This window comes from Neophocaena asiaeorientalis, unplaced genomic scaffold (genome assembly GCF_003031525.2).
Source record: "Neophocaena asiaeorientalis asiaeorientalis breed wild unplaced genomic scaffold, Neophocaena_asiaeorientalis_V1.1 scaffold669, whole genome shotgun sequence".
NCBI classification, from domain to species: Eukaryota; Metazoa; Chordata; class Mammalia; order Artiodactyla; family Phocoenidae; genus Neophocaena; species Neophocaena asiaeorientalis.
This window is the reverse complement of record NW_020174694.1, coordinates 963,533-979,144: the sequence shown is the minus strand read 5'-3', so window position 1 is coordinate 979,144 and position 15,612 is coordinate 963,533. Positions and strand designations below refer to the sequence as shown.

General features: G+C 43.9%; 1 protein-coding gene across 2 annotated transcripts in view; it reads left to right on the top strand.

The window, feature by feature from the left end:
- The window catches only part of MYOM1 (myomesin 1), a 129,568-nt gene extending 115,488 nt beyond the window's left edge, over window positions 1–14,080 (top strand). For both annotated transcript variants that reach the window (XM_024758955.1, XM_024758954.1), the window contains 9 exons: window positions 554–667; window positions 1,342–1,429; window positions 2,415–2,453; window positions 2,535–2,640; window positions 5,798–5,961; window positions 8,124–8,160; window positions 8,384–8,406; window positions 10,416–10,471; window positions 13,282–14,080. In XM_024758955.1, the coding sequence (XP_024614723.1) occupies window positions 554–667; window positions 1,342–1,429; window positions 2,415–2,453; window positions 2,535–2,640; window positions 5,798–5,961; window positions 8,124–8,160; window positions 8,384–8,406; window positions 10,416–10,471; window positions 13,282–13,575 (921 nt within the window). In that variant the 3' untranslated portion in view covers window positions 13,576–14,080. The remainder of the gene's footprint in view (window positions 1–553; window positions 668–1,341; window positions 1,430–2,414; window positions 2,454–2,534; window positions 2,641–5,797; window positions 5,962–8,123; window positions 8,161–8,383; window positions 8,407–10,415; window positions 10,472–13,281) is intronic.
- The last annotated feature ends 1,532 nt before the right edge of the window (window positions 14,081–15,612 follow it).

The window sequence follows — 15,612 nt, the reverse complement described above, 5'->3', positions numbered from 1 at the left end:
TTTTTTTTTTTTTTTTTTTGCGGTATGCGGGCCTCTCACTGTCGCGGCCTCTCCTGCTGCGGAGCACAGGCTCCGGACGCACAGGCTCAGCGGCCATGGCTCACGGGCCCAGCAGCTCAGCGGCATGTGGGATCCTCCCGGACCTGGGCACGAACCCGTGTCTCCTGCATTGGCAGGCGGACTCTCAACCACTGCGCCACCAGGGAAGCCCCACAGACTATATTTTAATCTGATGGGATTTATCTTCCTTTGGTTTTCAAATTTTTATTTTTACTCAATTCTGTATGTTAGTATGCATGTTTCTATGTTTTCTTGTCCACCAGCTGATTTTAAAGACAAATTTTTTTCTGCTGGAAATAAAGATGCTATTGATTTCGGTTTATTCTTTTGTATCCATTCTATTTTAAACTCTTTATCAGTTAAAATAGCTTTCAATTGATTCCTCTAGAAACCTATGCTTTTTCTTATATCCAGTGCTACATTGAGAATTATTTAGTTTCATAAGAGTAGCATTCCCTTATTTCGAGAAGTATAACTACAGTTTTTCTTCTAGGTGGCAAATATTAAGAAGGAGACTCATATTGTGTGGTATAAAGATGAAAGGGAGATATCAGTGGATGAAAAGCATGACTTTAAGGATGGTATATGTACCCTCCTTATAACAGAGGTAGGTGACTATAAATATAAAATGTAATGTATTCGTTCTGTACCCTACATTCTTCTAAAATACAGAGACTAGATTATGTGTTCCTTAGCCCTGGGCAAAGATCCCTGCCCTGATGTCACCCCAAAAGCAAGCTGTAAGGATACAAAGGCTTCTCTCACCTTGTGATATGCAAGGATTTGTCAGATATCCAAACAATGTTGGCTGGACACCACAATTCTTGCCTCTCTGAGCTAGTTTTTTTCATAGATGGGTGAGTGGCAGGACAGTTAAGTGGATCCTTCTTTGTTTGCTCTTAAGCCTCATGATAACTTGTTCCCTAAAGGTACAGAGACGATCATAGTATTCACTTAAGTATAGATTTTTATCTACTTTTTGTCTAAAAGAGCATGCCTTTCAAATACATGTGCTCATTAGTTTTTAATATGAAGGCAGAGTAAAAGATAAGGACTTTAAGCCTCAAATCAATTGTAGCCTTAGAGGGTGAAAACTCAGGACTGCTGGCTGGTCAGGTTATGATGGATAGTTCACGTGTGAACTGTTCATTGCTCTCATGGCTAGATGCTTGTTCAGTGTGTTTTGATGGCAGTTCTATAAATCTCAGGGCCTGAAAGATGCAAACACCATATTCTGAGGCTACAATAAGTTGTAATGTGGTATATCTATTCCCCCCTTAGTTTTCAAAGAAAGATGCTGGGATTTATGAAGTTATCCTGAAAGACGACAGAGGAAAAGATAAGAGCAGATTGAAGCTTGTGGATGAAGGTCAGTCCACCCACTGCTGGGGTCCATTCTGTGTGTTCTGTATACAGGTGACCAGAATTCTGAGTGAGGCTGAGCTGAATGATTGAAGTCATGTTGATCTTTTGCCCACAGATTTTGTTTTAATTGCCCTTCCAGCTGAGCAAACTACTTTTTTATTAAAAAATACTTCACTTTTAGTCTTCCTTGAAATCAGAAGTATAGTTTTGATCCTCAGACAATTTATAGTCCACAATCCACGAGAGGTCTGTTTTCAATATAAATCATCATTTTTATTTCAACCCTATGAAAAATGTTCCAGGATCAAAAACTACCATGAAAGCATGTCTCAAAAGAGTCCACTCTCTAAAAGGTGGCAAGAAAGATTATATATGAAACTCGAAGCCTCTCAGTTAATAGCGGAGCAAGAAAGCAACTTCCATTTTCCAGAGACTACTGAGGACAATTATATCATGATAACGAAAACCTACATGGGATGCCCACATTTCCAGTTTTGTTCCTGAACAAGATCTTTAACAACGTTGCTAACGAACAGCAGAAGTATGCCTTTGATTTCCCTTCCTACTCCTTGTGGAGGCAGGACTAAATGTGTTTATTGGCTGAGAAATACCAGGGGACCTAGATGGTTATTCATCATGAATTGATGACACAGATAAGAACACTTCCTCTAATGTAAATGAAGCCTTCCTGGGACTTAGGAAGATGAGAATCCTAAAACCAAGAAGCTTCCTGGAAATCTCATTGTGGCTCTTTCTCTAGAATGTAAACATGGTGACAGTTACAAAGAATTCAAGGGAGCAAAAATATCAAAATAAGAGCAGGAATCTTTTGAAACTTGATAAAAATTAAGTTCTTTGTTACCAACTGGTCAATAAATTCACCTTGTGACTGGATGTTTTTGAGAGCAAGTGTGACTAACAGTTTGAGATTTGACTTGACATTGAGAATTTTTATGCTTAAAACTTTGTTTGTGAATCTCTATCCACAGCCTTTAAAGAACTGATGGCTGAAGTATGTAAAACAATAGGTAAGTTCTCACAGGGCAATGCCTCTTTCCTCTCCAGGATGGGCTTACAGGTGTTTGAAATAATGTGTTTTCTTCTTGCAGCTTTGTCTGCAACAGACCTGAAGATCCAGAGCACAGTTGAGGGCATCCGGCTGTACTCTTTTGTTACTTACTACGTGGATGATCTGAAAGTTAACTGGTCCCACAAGTAAGTAAATAACAACGTAAATGCTGTGTGGAAATTCTTTCTCCACTCAGGGGAAGGACTGGGAAAAACAACAACCCTCTGTTCCTCTCAGGTAAGGCGTCTTCTTACTTCTCGGGTCTGATGTTGATGAGTGTAGGACAGAAGCACCAGCCCATCCCTTTAGTGTGAGGTTAGCACTCTCCCTCAGCACGTACATGGTGAGGCCAGCGATGGCTTAAAGCCTCTGTCTTTGTGACCTGGGACGTATCATAACTTGTAGACGCCTCAGTAACGTGACCTCTGCCTCCATACAGTCATGCTTTGCCAGATTCTTATTCCATCTTTCTACACACTCCTAAGCCACGCTGTGCTCTGGAACAAAACTGAGGCAGCATTGCACCAGATTTCCTGTTGTATGAATTAATGGCCGATGACCCAATAAGCCTGATCTAGAGCAGTGCCCAAGTTTATCATCGTTGTTGTTCATAGCAGTTGGCAGAGTGGGTATTAGCATGTTTCCTTGGAAGGTTTTGGAGATCTCAAGATGACTTTGGGAATGTGTATTTGAACTGGATTCAGCCTGAAGATCTGTTCTAATCCCAGGCTTCCTTCGCGCAGTTATAGAGGGATTTCACTCAAGCTTTCCTTGGGGATTCCAAGAGCTAAAATAGGTTTCTTAGTCAAACCAGGTCTCCCACTTATACCATCACCAGGGTCCTTGATCTCTGTGCTTCCTTGAAATTTCCTGAGCTGAAAGAGGACAGCAGTCTGCCAAAGAAACGTGTACCTTTAGTCTACTCTTGGGATGCAGCAGATGCCAATTCCCGAAGTCCTTATGAGCCTCACGGAGGAGAAGGTCGCCATGGCATCTCTGGGAGGACACGGACAACAATGTTTATTTAGATCTTCCCTTCAGTGGACATTTACAATACTCTGGGCACTGCTCCAAGCCCTTTAGATGTGTGAATTCATTTACTATTCAAACTCTACGAAGTAGGTTCTTCTCACTTTAGCGACTAGGAAGCTCAGACTCAGGGAGGTGACTTGCCTGAGGTCACACAGCTATGTGACAGGTGGAGGGCTGAGCCCAGGCGGCCTGGCTCCAGAGCCCCCGCCCCATCACGGCAGTACCCCAGGTTCAAGTTGCATTAGAAGTCTAGACTGAACATTTAAGCAGAGCTGGGTCCCACAAAACAGTCATTTGTGTTTTCTCTAAAATGACTTCACTGTTTTAGAATAGTATTTTATTACGCTTATTATCATTACTAATAATTCCCTGAGTCCTTTAAAAAAAAAATGAGAACAAGTGAAATTCCACTTTGAATGCTTGGGGTTTCATTCCTTTGTTCTATTTCTTTCAGAATACATTTTAGGAAAGTAATTATAAGTTAAAATAGATCAAATTCTAGGAAATTCCTCCGTGACATCTAGGACATTCTAATATATCCCTCTGAAGAATGAGACGATAAATTAATTGAATCATCAATCTAAAGGCTTTACATCATCTCTAAAAGAATACATGTTCAAAAAAATCAGAACATTGTGTTTTGAGGAAACTGCTCCCAGAGTCGCAAGACATAAACTTTGTTTGGTCTAGTCAGCTAAATGCGTGTTTTGTGCGCACACACATGTGTGCCTGTTAAAGGTTCAGGAACCAAGGACTGGTTGTCTTCCCTGTCTTTATGTAAGTATGTGGTGTGATGAGGAAAAAAACCTTGAAACAGGTTTGGATCTTCACTTGGCTCCTGTCTTCCCTTGGATCTTAGACAAGTCATCTAATTTTCTGAATCCCAGGTTTCTCTCATATAAAATAGGAGCAATAATACCTGTTCTACCTCATAACACTGATGGACCCAATGAGGGAATGAATGGCATTTTGTGAACCGTGAAGTGCTTTACAAACCTAGCACCTATTAAGGTACTATTATGCATATTAGCTAGAGATTAAAGAACTCAGACAGACTTACCGTTAGCAAAGCTGAGAACTATCTGTCTTTCTAACTCTCTAAGACATATACTATATAGCTCAGGCTAACGTCTATGTGTACAGATGGGTTCCTTTACCCTACATTTTATGGCATTTTAATTTTAATATCTTTTAAAGAATGTAGTATATAAGAAAAATGCTGAATATTTATTTGAAGTCTGAACTTTTTTTGGTGGAGATTTTTTGGTTTTTATTTTTTTAAGTTCATTTTGTTTATTACAACCACAAACATAATACATGTTTTAGAAAATATATTTAATATCATATTACAAATTAGAAAGAGTTTATACTATGGTATCATCCATGGTTTTCCTAGCCATAGTATGAACATTTTGGGATAGTTCCTTCCGGTCTTTTCTCTATGCATAATTGTTACCATAATAAAGTAGTTTTGTATACTGCTTCTTTTTTCTTACTTCCTCACGTTGACAAACTCTTCATAGAGCTTATTTTAACATCATTGAGAGTACACTACCTCTGCCGTCCTCTTACTTCATCTGTAACAGTAGCATTTCTAGACTGTCAGATGAAAGGGTTCTATTTGCTTTTATTCTCTTGTAAAGAATACAATGCATGGGTATGCTCGTGACCTACTATAGAATATGGGGAAACTCACATCCAGGGTCAGAGAAAGTGCCTCATTCATTCTGACAGCAACTCTGCTTTTCATTTATTCTTGGCTGTACTACTGAGTGCACATTTACGTTTGTTTTAAATAGCTTTGTAACCATGTGTGTCAATAGATGTCAGCCACAGATGAACCTCTTTAGGTCTGTTTTTAACTAGTCTGTAAAATCCCATTTATAGCCACGGACCATCTGCATGAAATATGCAGTAATATAATATGGACTTTGGCCTTCTCACTTTAAAGATTCCCTTAGTCCTACAAATAAACCTGAGTGGAAACAAAGATAATTAATACCCCTGAGAAGTATTGGTGCTACAATCTGGGCCCCAGGCTGCTGTTGGGAGTGAAATATGCAGACTGCCAGACCCCCACCCCAGGCCTTGGAATCCACGCTCTGTGATTCAGGGCCCATAATTTCTCTGAAGCAGAAGAACATATGCTGATCCCATGTTATTTCAAAGTCTGTACAGCTTTATGGTAAGACCTTCAGTAAGAAGAGACAGAGTAAAGATAAGCTCTGGATGAAAGCCAATGATTACGATGTTTTCTTTTGATAAAAACAGCGGGACTGCTATTAAGTACACAGACAGAGTTAAGAGTGGGGTCACCGGGGAGCAGATCTGGCTGCAGATCAACGAGCCCACTCCGAATGACAAAGGGAAATATGTGATGGAGCTCTTTGATGGCAAAACTGGACACCAGAAGACAGTGGATCTTTCTGGACAAGGTAAACGGATCATCTGCAGGTTGGAACCTACTGTGGAGATGAGGGCATTTTAAAAAGAATGAAGTGTGATAAGAGGGCATTACGCTTGACTATTGGAAGATGATGGGAGATTTTAAAAAGCAGTTTAAATTCAGCCACGGTGGTAGAAGCAAAAATTCAATGAGTGGAGAATCAGTAAAAAGTAAAGTGGAGACAGTGAACGTGGAGAGAAAGCGCTGCTCTTCCAAGATGCTTACAGAGAAGGGCAGGTTGATTTACAATCAATTGAGCAAGAACAAACACTGAAAAAGGATCATTTTATGGTGACTGAAAAGCGAGCATGTTCATAGAGTCCAAGAAATCAGTTGATTTGGAAGGATTGGAGATGTGAATGATGGGGAATAATTGATGTCTCAGGGTTCTGAAGAACAGAAGCTTGGAGTTGCGGGGCAGAGGTGAACACAATGGCTTTGGGAAGGAGCAGGGATACCTTTTCTTCAGAAACCAGAAAGGAGTAAATGTGAATAAGCAAAGATAAATATTGAGGGGAACAGAGGGAAGTTAGAAAAGTGGCCTCAGATTTCTCAGCCTTTTGGGAGAATGAGGGGCTCTGGAAAGAATAGGGACATGGAAAAGAAAGTAATGAGATGCAGAAGGCAGTTTTCCATCTAAGAACAGACAGGAAAGGTGATATGCAGCTATTAATTAGAATTTTAAAAGTTAAAAAATGTACAATCACAAATAAAAAGTTAAAAACCCCGTGCCATTTCTCCCTCTTCTGGTACTTTGCTCATCTTACTCTTTCCTAAAGAGAGAAGGAGTTTGTATGAAGTTACCAAAGGAGACTGTGGGCTGACTTTTCCTCTACGGCTTCGTATATTAAAATGCAATGACTCTTCATGTTTTCATCCTCAGAGTAGATTCACAACTTAGAGAGCAGCCTTTCAACCCTGCCCCGGGTTGTTTTGGGCTGAGTACCCCTCCCCTCACCCCCACCCACCCTTTATGACTGGAAAGGCTCCCTGAAGGATCTCTGTGGGGATGAGCAGCTCCCCAGGGACTTGGTCCCCTGGCCACACTGTGCCCAAGTCACAGCCTGCAGAGATTGTGGTGGGGAATTGCTTCTGCGATCCATCTGACACTTGGAGACACAATAGAAAAGGGAGACAAGAAGTGGGCAGATACATTCAAAACTCATTTAAAATTTGCTTTTACTCTCTGCTCACCGAAGCTCATTTAACTACCACGCTCTCAAATCCCCCTTCAGCAAAAGGCCCCGGATTGTCTGACCAGCATTGCCACTGGCACCAAACACACTGGCTCAGCCGTGCCCATCTCCTTCTAGTGTGGCATGAGCAGGAAAAGCAGCCCTAACTAGCCTGCCTTAGCCCAGCTGGTCTAGAGGCTTTAAGCCTGGCTTTACGCTTATTTTTCCCTTCTGTAAAGAAGAGAGCAAACTAGTATTATGGACATATTTTCTAGACATAAAATGTTGTGATTCCCAGACCACAGAGGAGCTTAAAGACCAGATGAGAGAAATTTAAAAGTGAAGCTTTATGGCCTGAAGTCTTCCAAGTGCCTTACTCGCAGGCTCGGGAAAAAAATAATTATCTTAGCGTTCCATAGCTCTCACTTCCTTGTCTCCCTGTCTTATTTTTTGTCTCCTGCAGTGTACAAGCATCGCTTCAGGCCCGCACTGGCCCGCACTGTGATCGTAGTAATTCCTCGTGCCCTTTACCGCAAACGCACGGGCAGGACCACAGAACTGTCCAGCTAGGAGGCTGTGACGTGTGGGATGATTTAATGAGAGAAAAGCTTTTCTGATGCTCAGGACGCTTAAGAGACAGCCAATCATTTTTTGAAACAGACCTTTCTTTCCATTTCATCTTCGGCAGAGCAAATCTTTCCCTATTTGGAGGGTTGAAGGCTTCTCACTGGATTGAGAGCTTCTAAAATCCACTATTTCGTGCTTTCTGCCTAGAAAGTGTTTGCTTCTCTTGTTAAGCCCACCAAGTTGTAGAGGGACCGCTCGGGCGCAGCCTCATTCAAAGCCAGCTGAATTTTGTCTGGACCGCTTACACTGCCCTACACTGGTCTATTAAAGGTTGTGAGCGTTAATAGACCCCTGTGTGTGGCCAGTTCTGGGAGAGAAAATTCTAACTTCTCTCTTTTGTCTCTTCAAGCGTACGACGAAGCCTTTGATGAATTCCAGAGATTAAAGTAAGTCCCTCTTTCCCAGCGTGGCACTCTTGTCTCTGATGCGTGCTGCTCCCCATTGGCTGTCAGAGGGTCTTTCATTCGGGCAAGCGCAGTCTGAGCGGCATTTCCTGCCGCTTTGTTGAGCAACAAAAACATGAAATGCAGTCGAGGTTGGCTACTTTGAAGTAACACTAAAACAAAATCCTTCTTTGTTTGTGTGTTTGTTTGTTTCTCTCAACCACAGACAAGCTGCCATCGTGGAGAAAAGTAAGTAAACCCCTTCGTGTTTATTCCTGCTGTGGTTTCAAAATACAACTTTTGTTCTTCTGTTATGACTGCAGATGTAGGAGAGTGGAAGCATTTTTTTTCCTTTTCTTTCATTTCTCTCTCTATATTTTAAATCTTAGGTGTTCTGCATGTGTTTTCATTTAGTCTCTTCAGTAAGAATGTCTGTGAAAAGAAGGTCTCAGGTTACACTGTGAGAATGGCACCCAGCCTTGACTTGAAACACCTCTAGCCTGCAAATCACACAGTAGGATTTTAATCACTTGCAGCAGCCGCCATGTGTCAGAAAAATGTATATATGTTAAAGAGAAGAAAAAATAGGAAGCTTTGTAGGTTTGGTATCAGGTGAATCGCTATAGCTGGTCCCCCAGCAAGTAGTCCCATTTTCCTGAGGGGCCAAATAAGGCTGAGTGACCCTGACCCAGCAGTCAAGCCTGTGTCTCTAAAACTGTGCTGACTCCTGACCTCTCTCAACCGTGCTTCACACAGAAATTTCTAGAACTCAGTCTACAGGATCCCAGGAGTCACAGACGAATCATCGTGATAACTCAGGTTCTTTCTCAGTGTGGGAGCAGAACCTGAAAACCGTTGAGGGTTAAAGTTGTAGGGTTGGCCCTGAGCTGGGTGGAAGGGAACCAGGAGGAAGAGTGAGAAGTGGAGTTGTCCACCTGTCAGTGGCTCCTGGTCACTCAGAAGGGAACTTTTTACCTTTGACCTGCAAGGCCTTCCTCCCTCCTTCCCCCTCCTTCCTCCCTCCCACTCCTGCCCGGGGCTTGTGAGGCCGAGGCCAGCACCAGGCACAACGGGAGAGTGTCAGAGCCAGACCCAGGCCTCGCCCGTTCTTGAACTCTCTTGTGGACAAGGAGCCTGACCCTCCCTCTGCTTCATATGCTCATTCTAGAGGTCTCTGGACCACAGCAGCTCCGAGCCGGAAGAGACCTGAGAGCCCTTCTAGCTCCATGTTCTTAAACATTTTCATAGAACACTTAGTTCAAACAAAATCTTCCCAATATATAAAATAGGTAAGAGCTGAATTATCTTCGGTGGAGTCAGGATGAATCCCAGCGATGCCACGGAGCAGAGTTTAGAAGCTTCATGTCCATGGGTTTAACGCAAGCCCCCCGCCCCACCGATGAGGACACTGAGGTCCACACAGCGACGTGACTCACCTAATACCACACGGCAGGTGGTGCAGGGGGCCAGGTGATGGGCTGGGCCCACAAGTGGTGTAAGGGCAACGGAGTCAGCAGGAGAAGGCAGTTAAGACTCATTCAAAGATCGGCCTGACTTACTGGAGAAGGGATTGTATTGTAGAAATAAGGATGTAGAGTCACACATTCATTGAAGTAGGCTAAAAATGAGAGGGTGGTGGCTACTGCGTTAGTGTTGACTGAATGACAGAAAGGTGTCCTTGCCTCAGGCCGAGGCAGTCACACCCACAGCACAAGGCTTGCGGGGGAGGGGGGGTGTCAGCCCTGGATTTCAGCACCCTTCCCACCCCCTGTCCCCTCAGCCATAGACAGGAGCTCTGCAGAGCATCTCAAGAACTCCCGGGAGATGAGGAAGGGGAACTCTCTAGGGAAGGCCCCAAGGAAAGCCCACATCTTCTCCAGCCTCCAGATCTCCCTGGCACACAGCCTCCGGTTACGCAACCTTTTCGAATCAGAGAGAAGCCCATGAAAGAGGCCAAGATCTGCTCTGCCTCCAGGAGAGCCAGGGCTGAGAATAGCCGGGAAAGTTACAGAGCAGATCTCGATACAAAGTGACCTCAAGTTGATATTTCAGGTACAGATAGAGACACCCGTGTGTGAAGAAGAAGAACATTCAGAATTACTGGATCACTTTCTTATTTTGCGTATTGAAAGCAGGCATAAAATAACTGCAAGGAGAGGGAAACTAAACGGGAAAATGAGTTCCGCTGGGAGGCTTTGTGCGTGTGAGTGCTGGCACTCATCGTTTCAGTGATTAACCAGAAATGCCTGTGCTTGCAGATCGCGCCCGGGTAGTGGGAGGTCTCCCCGATGTGGTCACCATCCAGGAGGGCAAGGTAAGCATGGAGCACTCCTGTCCCCAATTCTTCCACACTAGGAAGGGGTTCCAGTGCCCCAGACTTTGTTCCTTCTTTGAAGATGCATCCTACCATCTCCATCATATGCCACGGCTGCTTACACCTGACTTCAGAATAGCCACATACAAGGTTCAAAATGCAGTCAGTTTTCCACTCAGCTTAATGTTTTGTAGGTCAAGCATCAGGATGCACGTTTGTCTGATGTGGGTATATGTAGACCTCTTAGTCTCTTTCCAGAAGTGATCTCCCTTTAACATCAGGAGAAGCAGAAAATGTTCAGTCATAACTATGTGATGAACATAATTGAAGAAGCAACCTCTCACACTAGTAGAAAATGGGCTGACCTATGAGATTCCTCACCTTTGGAGGGAAACGTGCTGCTCTGTGAATTTCTACAGGTCCCTTCTCAGCTGAGAACTGATTTATTTCCATTTGGTTTTAAACTGGTATTTCTTGGATCCATAAGAATCTCTCTGAAGAGCAGTGAATGTAATTTCTAACCTGGATTCACTTTCTTCATCCCTGTGTTTCATTAAAACAAATTTAATATGCCAATCACAGGAGGAGGGGTGTTTGTAGTGGAACAACATCTTTTCCCACCTCCAAAGGGCAATGGAGACGTATGATGGGTGACTGGGACTATGATGATGAACAGGGCACATCTAAGGCTTTAATGAGAGGTCAGTTCATCCAGCTGTGTTTCTTCATGCCTGGAAAATAGGACCACAGTTGACTTTAAGCTCAACTGCTGCAGGGTTGCTTTTGTTTTGAAACTCTATTTTCCATTTTCTTCACCTAATGAGGTTCAAAATATTCAACTCACTGGGTGGTAGTGAGAATTAAGAGAGAGAATGTATGTGAAAGCATCCCGTGACCTATAACTCAAATATATAGTACAGGTAAGAGTTTTCCTGGACACCTAAGGTGCATGGGAGTTTTGTTTAGTTTTGATAAAAGTTTTAATATGCACGAAATCACAGTTTCCCGGAACATACACGTGGTCTGCTTGGATAAATTCAATGTCGATAGTTTAACTCATGTTTTTCTTGCTGAAATGTGTTTGCAGAATAATTCAGTCAGAAGTGCTAATTAATCATGGGAAGAAAACAAATTTCTTAATATCTACCCAATTCTAAATGATACTCTTACAGAAGAGGTAACAAGTGATCATATAAGGTCCTTCTAGATAGAAGGCTGTCCTTTTCCCTGTATATGGTGGGCCCTAGCTCTCTTCCTTATAATTTCTGGACTTCGGTAAGAAGAAAAATGCAGGAATGGAATTTAAAATGTGAAGTAAATTTAACATCTTTGGTCATCAGGAAAATGCAAATTAAAACCACAATGAAATATCATGACACACCTATCAGAATTGCTAAAATAAAAAGACAGTGACAACAACAAATGCTGGTGAAGATGCAGAGAGACTGCATCAGTCCTGCATTGCTGGTGGAAATGTAGACCAAAATTATACAGCTACTTGGGAAAACAGTTTGGCAATCTCTTAAACAAATGAAATATACATTTACCATATGACCCAGCAATTGTACTCCTGGGCATTTATCTCAGAGAAATTAAAACTTATGTTCACATAAAAATCTGTACACAAATGTTCATAGCAGCTTTATTCATGATAGCCCCACACTGGAAACAGCCCAGATGACCCTTACAGGTATATACATACCATGGCACACTTCTCAGCAATAGAAAGGGACAAACTATTGATACCTGCAATAACTTGGATGAATCTGCAAGGAATTATGCTCAGTGTAAAAGGCACTCTCAAAACGTTACATTACTGTATGATGCTATTTATATAATGCTTTGGAAATCATAAAGTTTTAGAAATGGAAAACAGATTAGTGGTTGCCAGGAGTTAGGAACAGCTTGGGAGGGAGAAGTGGGCGTGGTTATAAAGGGACAGCAGGAGGGATCCTTGTGGGGATGGAAAGGTTCTGTATCTTGATTGAGGTTGTGGATACGTGAACCTAGACAGGTGATAGAATTGAATAGAACTAAACACACACAAATACAAGAAAAACTGGGGAAATCTGTTATATCAATGTCAGTGTACTAGTTGTGATATTATACTGTAGTTTTGTAAACTGTTACTATTGGGGGAAACTGGGTAAAGAATATACAAAATCTATTATTTCTTATACTGTATATGAATCTATGATTATCTAAAAAATATTTCAACAAAAATATAAAGTAAAATTATAGGCCTAAACATTGATCTTTTAAAATAAGAAGGTTTCAGCACAGTTGGTAATATAATAAAATATTAGGAACTACGAATACATTCTGGCAGGGCACCTCTGCAACTGCAACAGCTCGAGTGGGTTTGTGGGGAGAAATAAAATGAGGAAGACGGGACATGAAAATGAGTCACATTACCTGAAGCAGCTGTTAGGATTCTGCTGCTGGGCCCAGTGACACAAACGAAATGCAGAAGCAAGCAGGTGGAGATCATGGCAACGAGGAGATTTCTCTACTGAGACAGAGTCCAGAACGCCACATTAGAGCAAAAAGGCATCTGTGTGTTTATGGGAACTGGAAGCAAATGCCTTTGTGGGGCTTTGATGATAAATGTTCCCAAAGCCAGAAAGCCAAGGCCCCAAAGAAACCTACTCAGGTGTGATTTCAAACTGTAACTCACACAGGTACACACAGCCCGGCCCGGGAGGTTTAGGTTTATCCTCCATCTGGTCAGGCCGACCCCCAGAAGGACGCTTCAAGTTGGATCGTTAATCTGATACATCTCCTCCCCTCTCATGAAACCTGTTTTCCAGGCGCTTAACCTCACCTGCATAGTGTGGGGAGACCCGACTCCGGAGGTCTCCTGGCTGAAGAACGAGAAGCTCATGGCCTCGGACGAGCACTGCAACCTCAGGTTCGAGGCCGGCAAGACCGCCTACTTCACCATCAGCGGGGTCAGAACGTCCGACTCGGGCAAGTATGGGCTGGTCGTGAAGAACAAGTACGGCTCGGAGACCAGCGACTTCACCGTCAGCGTGTTCATCCCGGAGGAGGAGGCGAGGAAGGTCTCTGAGGAGCGCCCGAAGGGCAACAAGAAGGCCAAGTGACCGGAGGGCAAGTGGGCCGAGGGGGACGAGCCACCCCGCACTGCCTCGGGCTACGTGTGTGCGAAGGGTTCGAGCTGAGCGCGAGGAAGTCTCCGTGCTTCCTACTCCCTATTTTTGTGCTGGCTTTGGGGGTCGGGGGGATTGTCAAATCTTTATTCATATAAGAAAGCACCAACTAACGACATTTTAATCGTTTTTCTTTACCTACAAATTGTGTTAAGAAAATAACATTGGTAGCGCAAATATTAGGAAACAGTTTTAAGGCAAAGAGCAGGGTAAAGTCAGAGGGCCGTTGAACGGGGGCAGGAGACACGTGCTGTGGAGCCGTCTGGACCCGCCAGCCTCTCAGCAGTCAGTTCTCCTGGTTCGCAGTGAGGCGGCAGCATCCAGTCAGACGAGACAAGCTATTAAGTCAGCCAGCCTGTGTCGTGTGTTGTAACAAGAGCAGTGTGCGTTCTGTGGGCGGCGTGGTGATTTGGAAGCTCTCGGTCCTAATAAACAGTTCACACCCCTCTGCTCCCCCGTCAGTGCTTCTCTCCTTCTTACTGGTTTAGCTGCCCAGCTGGGTGGCCTCCGCTGGGTGACCTTTCTGGCCTCTTCTTGTAACACGTCTTCTGAATTTTAAATTCCTTTTGGTTGAAGCAGTGCCTTCACAACACAATCACATAAGGCATCCCAGGTCGGTTGAAGTTCAGAGGTGTGAACTTGCTCGTCACTGTGCATCTGGTAGCTCACCAGATCAAAGGCGATCTGTCAGGTCTCTTCCATTGTTAAGATACCCGGAGTCACCGAATGTAACGTGTCAACAGAGGATAATAAGACGGCGTGGGGCGTCTAGCACCAGAATTGGCGACTAAGGCCACAGCTGAGAATAAAAGGCACTACAGGATGGTCACTCTAAGTTCAGAGAACTGCCAGGTCTGGGGCCTGCCCCTTGCGGCAGCGTTTCTGCTTGAGGGAATTTGGGCCTTCCCCATCCCTACCCCTAACCCCCAACCACCACACACACACAAACACACACACACACAACACAGGAGGAAAAGAGTAACTGTGAAAGCCACCCCTGCCTTCGTCCTGTCAAGGGTCAGGGATGGGACGACAGAATCCCTCACAGTTTGGAGGGGCACCTACACATCCTCTCCTTTGCAAAGACCAGGACTGCAACTTGCCTCTCACCTGACTGTAGCCCCCACTATCGCCCTGACGCCAACCACCGGCAGGAGTGAGCTGCTGCCCTCCCACTGTCAGACACGGCAGGTGGATGTTTCCCGGGGTCCCCTGGACCCTGCAGAAAGTGCCGGCCTGAGCAGGCTGACCTTCTCCTCCCAGGACGAGTGGACCCAGAAGGAAAGTGTTTAATTATCTAAAACATTACAAGTACATAAAAATCAAATATGCACAGACTCCATAATGCAAAAATACTCATTTTACCTAGATGTAGCCCCTAGAGCCTGAGACTGGAGTTCTAATACCCATGCCAGAATGAGAGGCATGGATTCGGATCGTTTGCGTTGGGGAAGTGCACACCAAGACCTCAGCACAGCGCTGGGCTGCACAAAAGGTGGTTTAGACAAAAAAAAAAAAAAACAAGGATAGTAAAACTATCACCAGCTGACATGGAGAAGCTCTACTGAAGCTCGCCATCTGCCTGGGAGTGGTTCTGGGGAGAAAAACAAAGTTAATGGGTTCCTCAAGCCAGTACTGCACATCCGTGGGGTCCACATTTACAACAAGCACCACATGGTATAGGTATCCCAAGCCAAGAGTTCCCATAAAAATGGCCAGTGTCTGGGCCCCAGAGAAGCAAATGTAAAACGACACTACAAGGAACTTCTGTGTCTGCCCACAAAGGATTGCTGTTACGGAAATTATCCTCCCACCATAAACAACTAGAAAACCAGGCACGATATATGTGGAAAAAAACTGTTTGGGGCGTTGGCTAGTGAACATGCAGGGCTGTGATGCCCCAGAGAAAGGGAAACAGTAACGAAAGACCTGTGATTTCTCCAACTTGGTGCCTGGACAGAGTGTTCAGGC